This window comes from Hippocampus comes, unplaced genomic scaffold (genome assembly GCF_001891065.2).
Source record: "Hippocampus comes isolate QL1 unplaced genomic scaffold, H_comes_QL1_v1.1 scaffold319, whole genome shotgun sequence".
NCBI lineage: Eukaryota > Metazoa > Chordata > Actinopteri > Syngnathiformes > Syngnathidae > Hippocampus > Hippocampus comes.
This window is the reverse complement of record NW_017806090.1, coordinates 1,159,144-1,164,011: the sequence shown is the minus strand read 5'-3', so window position 1 is coordinate 1,164,011 and position 4,868 is coordinate 1,159,144. Positions and strand designations below refer to the sequence as shown.

Below are 4,868 nucleotides of genomic sequence, written 5' to 3'. Positions count from 1 at the left end.
GTTTTTCTTTTCTTTTTTGAGGATTTTAAATCATTAGAATTTACCTTTTGGTGTGAAGTTCAGGCTTACAAGTTGTTTTTGGGATGCATTTCTTCCCTGACTTTTGTTAGAGTTCGCAACACATAACACAAAGAACTAGCCAGTGTACTTTTTTACATTTGGGTTCGATTAGCTTTGCCAGCAGTTACTGTCGAGGTTGTCTTTTATGAATGTGGTTAAATGTTTTTGTGTTACATCAAGGGTGGGCAACCAAAGGCCCTCAGGCTGTATGCGGTATCATTGAAGTGCCACACGGGACTTGTATAAACACAAATGTTCTCTTTGTAGGTGGCTTCAGCAAGTTCCAAGCCGAGTTCCCCAATCTGTGCGAGACCAACCTGGACGGGTCCTCTGACAGCAGCCCCCCTTCTACGCAAGTCTTGGGCCTGGGTGGCCTGCGCATCAGCTCAGACTCGTCAGACATCGAATCGGACGTGGACCCGAGCAGCGCCACCGACTCGGACGGCAGCCCTTGGTGCAACCCGCAGCCGTCCTTCCCCGTGGAGATCCTGCCCCACTTGTATCTGGGTTGCGCCAAGGACTCCACCAACCTGGACGTGCTGGAGGAGTACGGCATCAAGTACATCCTCAACGTCACGCCCAACCTGCCCAACCTCTTTGAGAACGCTGGCGAGTTCAAGTACAAGCAGATCCCCATCTCGGATCACTGGAGCCAGAACCTGTCGCAGTTCTTCCCCGAAGCCATCAACTTTATCGGTAAGTTTAGTGCATAACTCCAAATTGACACGGACAAAATTTGTTGCAAAAAAAAAAAAAAAAGTACGTTGTCACTGGCCAATGAAACGCACTCATCTCCAAAGTTTTGTCTGAAACAAACACGGCCTTTCTCCACGAAAAACTGAGCCTAATGTGGACTTGAGCGGGTTTTTTTTTGGGGGGGGGGGTGTGTTGACGTTCCTGCTTGTTTTGTGTTCGCGTAGCCTATTACTGCTTGCCTTTCCGTGACAACGGCATCATTTGGGCCGCGAAAGGCAGCCGGAGTCATGAGGGTGCTGTCAAGGCTCACAGGATGTCAACAGGGCCTGTAAATGGCTCCTTTTGTTCATGTAATTGGGCAAGGGGTGGGGGCGGCGGGGGCATGTCCTAGATTACTTTCAATAGCGCTTCCTTCCTGTTCCGCTCAAATTACCGTCCGGCTTGTTGCTCTCGGGTTTCGGTCGAGACCTTTTAGTGCGACTCTTACACAAGAGCCCACGCTAGTGTAACGCGGGAGCGGGAGCGGCTGCGGCGCTACTGATCATCTCCACCACTTCCCTCAGTGCTGATAAGAGGCCAGCGTGTCAAAGACACAATGTTCCTGAACATACAGTCCATTCAGCAAATGGAACTAAGAAAAAAAGCAAACGAGGACAAAGCGACACAAGCAACACATTAAATAAGTACATCAGCCACTACAGTGGACTACAGTTGATGTCAGCTTTTGGATAGCTGTCCACTGTAGTGACTGATGACGAATTTCATTAAAAAAAAAAAAATATCTGTGGCCAATGACATCAAAACAAATGTTCATGGGGGGAGAAAATGGTCACCATGACAAAAGCAACTAATTGCATACACAAGGTAACTTATTGTGTTCCAAATCATTGAAAGGACATCATTTAAAAGCATTTACGAAACAGAACAAAAGACATTTAACAGCAGAGAAATGAAACTCCCTTCGTCATATGATACAAAGTATATCGTAATTCCTACCAATGAAAACTTTGTGGTGACTGATGCCAGCAAGACTAATGCACACCTTCGAAACTTTCTTCTCCTCAAGAAATTGCTTTTATTGCGAAATGGCTGTCCACTGTCGTAACTGATCACCTCACAGCTGATTCATATTGATTGGCCGTCCAGCAATACTGACTGATGACATCAAAATGAATGCACATTGAATAAAAGCTTTTTGAAAAAAAATGTGTCTGAAATTAAAAATGGTCGACTGTAGCGATTGATGAAACGAAAAACGACATCTGTCCAATAAAACGGCTTCGAAAAAAATCTGAGAATAAGAACCGTGTTTTTTTTCCCACCCTTGTAGTGACTGATGACATCCTGGCGACTGCACATCCAATAGAATTAACTGCCTTTCAATGTTTTTTTAATTTAAAATTCGATTTTGATTTGGGGGGCAAAATGTTGATGACCGAAACACAAAACCGTATTCCATATTAATGAACCTCTTTTGTCATTGCAGACGAAGCTCGGGGCCAACACTGTGGCGTGCTGGTGCACTGCCTGGCCGGCATCAGCCGCTCGGTGACTGTGACGGTGGCCTACCTAATGCAGAAGTTGCAGCTGTCCATGAACGACGCCTACGACATCGTCAAGACCAAGAAGTCCAACATTTCGCCCAACTTCAACTTCATGGGACAGCTGCTGGACTTTGAACGCACGCTGGGCCTCAAGAGCCCGTGCGACAACCGTCTCGCCACCACCGCCGCCGTCGTCGCGCCGCCCAGCGGCCAGCCCCTCTACTTCACCACGCCCACCAACCACAACGTCTTCCAGCTGGACCCCCTCGAGTCCTCGTGAGCGGGCGGCGACAGGTGAAATTGTGAAAATTTGACGACGATCTCACGTCCTGCAAGGAGTTTTCTGCCCAACGCGGCCGGATGCGGGCGGCGGTCGCTATGAAGCCGGGAGGCGGTCCCTCCGATGACGTGCGTTCAAACCGGGCCGCCATTTTGAGTCATGGACTCAATCTGACTTTTGCGATCGTCTTCTATGAAGACACAAACTGGACACTCTTGTGTATATAGTTGTTGATTATGCCAAAAAAAAAAAAAACAATCAAAAAGCAGGATTTTCCATCAAGGTGTAATCTATTGCAGTGTCTTCCTAACCACATATGAGAAAAATGTCCCGAAAATGCATCTCCTGAAATAATATCCAATTTTCCTCACTTATTTACAGTGTGGCTCACAGGAGTAAAAGAAACATACGCATACCAAGAGCTTGCGTGCGAGGACCAATGGAGTAGAATAACACGTTCGTCATCAGAATAATTTCCGACAGTGTTTGGAAATCACTGCTGTGCAGGCCTTGTTTTTGCACCTCCACTCCCAGCAAATCAGTCCAGCTGAGGTTGCCTTATTCATTTCGCGTCCTCATGTGACCTTCTATGGGGACTGATGTTGGCGTGTGCGTTTGCGTGTGCATGTGGTGAGGGTCCCTGGAGGCGGCGTCTTTTTGGGGAGGGGGAGAAAATGTGATGATGAGATTGTGGATGTCTCCCTCCTTCCTCCTATGAATGTAAAGATAAGTTATTAATAAATGGATATTTTGTCTACGAAATACGCTGTACTGTGTTGTGTGTCTTTGCCGCCTCGCTGCCGGAAACAGTCCAGACTGGTTCGCCCAGGTGCAAAGTTGTTTTTTTTTTGTTTTGTTTTGGGCAGACCCTCAGGCATTTCCCTTGAGACATCAAAGCATGTTTGCGTGACGGACGGAGAGGAACTTAAACGTGTGCTCGCACGCGAGTGCCCACACACTCACCTAAAGTGTCCTAAAAAGTTTTGAAAGTGGTCGCAGGGTTAAATTTAGTTTAGTTAACATGCAAATAAGCACCCCCGCAAAAAAAAAAATCTTCAATCGAGACATTCCCTTTGCAGTATTAGAGGTAAAGTTTCATTTTAAGTTAATGTTTTTTTCCAATGTAAAATCTTTTTTTTTCTAATGTGTTCAAATTTAATGTGATTAAATATAATAGTTTCATTTTTGCTGACAAATACAAGGCAGTTTTTAAAGATGGTTTTATATTTATTTTTATGGAAAATTTTTAATGTGTATTATTCGATTTAATATTTTATTTTGCAATTCCTTATTATATATAATTTTTTGGTTAATTCACAGCTGAAAAAAATTCAAATTTAATCGCACAAAATGCAAACGTTTTAAAAGGTGATTTTATATTTTTGATTTTTATTTCAAATACTTTATTCTGAAATTTCATATCAAATGTTTTTAGATATTTTATTAATTTCATTACATAAAATATGAAACATGCTTCAGTAAAAAAAGGTACTTTTTGTACAAGCACCTATTTCACCCTTTTTTTTAAAAAAAAAATCTGTTTTAAAATGTTTCTTATATTTTGCATTTAAATGTTTCTCCTAATTTTTTATGGCAAAAATACAAAACCACTTTTGAAAGGTCAGCAGGTTTCGATGACAATCACTGGGAACACCAAGAGGAGAATAAGCCTGAACCACATGCTGCTTCACCAAGTCTCAAGCCAGACAGTCCACATTATGCAACCAATCAAAAATGAATATTTCAAAGTCAACTTTCCATTTTTGGGGGTGATGTTGCCGCCCCTTCTGCAACACACAGCGTCAATGTCATTTGTCAGGCACCTTTGTGGACGGCGACAGAGCGTCCTTGTCGGTTGGGTTCACCACGTGAGGAATAAGAAACGTTGCGATGGCGAGCTACTCATTGCTTTGGAAACATTTAAATGAGTGATGTACAAAGTTACACTTGTTACACATTGACGTCTGAGGTTATGTCACAGTGACAGCTTGAAATTTTCCATCCATGTTTTTTTGAAGCCCACTTTTTTTTTTACATTGTAGTTACTGTAATGCCCTCGCATGTGGGAAAGGAGAGCCACGGCATTTATTTAACACTGGGGGAAGAGTAAAACGATGTTGCTGACATCACATACGGCTTCAACAAGGCACCACCGACCAATCCCCCCCCCCGTGCCCCCACCACTACCTTGAAGGCACATGTGAGTATACAGACGCTACAATAATGTGAATGTTTTTTACATTATGTTTTTTGGGGGGGGTATATGTTCAAATCAGTTTACAATGTGT

The 4,868-nt window shown here is 43.7% G+C and overlaps 1 protein-coding gene across 1 annotated transcript; it reads left to right on the top strand.

Moving 5' to 3' along the window:
- Positions 1 to 39: 39 nt before the first annotated feature.
- On the top strand, positions 40 to 3,342 carry dusp6 (dual specificity phosphatase 6). Its single transcript, XM_019894873.1, has 2 exons — positions 40 to 756; positions 2,243 to 3,342. The coding sequence occupies exons 1-2, from the start codon at positions 210 to 212 to the stop codon at positions 2,578 to 2,580; spliced, it is 885 nt and encodes a 294-aa protein (XP_019750432.1). The 5' UTR covers positions 40 to 209; the 3' UTR covers positions 2,581 to 3,342.
- Positions 3,343 to 4,868: the final 1,526 nt, after the last annotated feature.

Bases quoted from the DNA above. Each gene is read 5' to 3' on its own strand.
- dusp6 (XM_019894873.1), top strand. From the start codon at position 210: ATGTGGTTAAATGTTTTTGTGTTACATCAAGGGTGGGCAACCAAAGGC. The intron at 757-2,242 runs GTAAGTTTAGTG...TTGTCATTGCAG, and splicing joins CGAAGCCATCAACTTTATCG to ACGAAGCTCGGGGCCAACAC.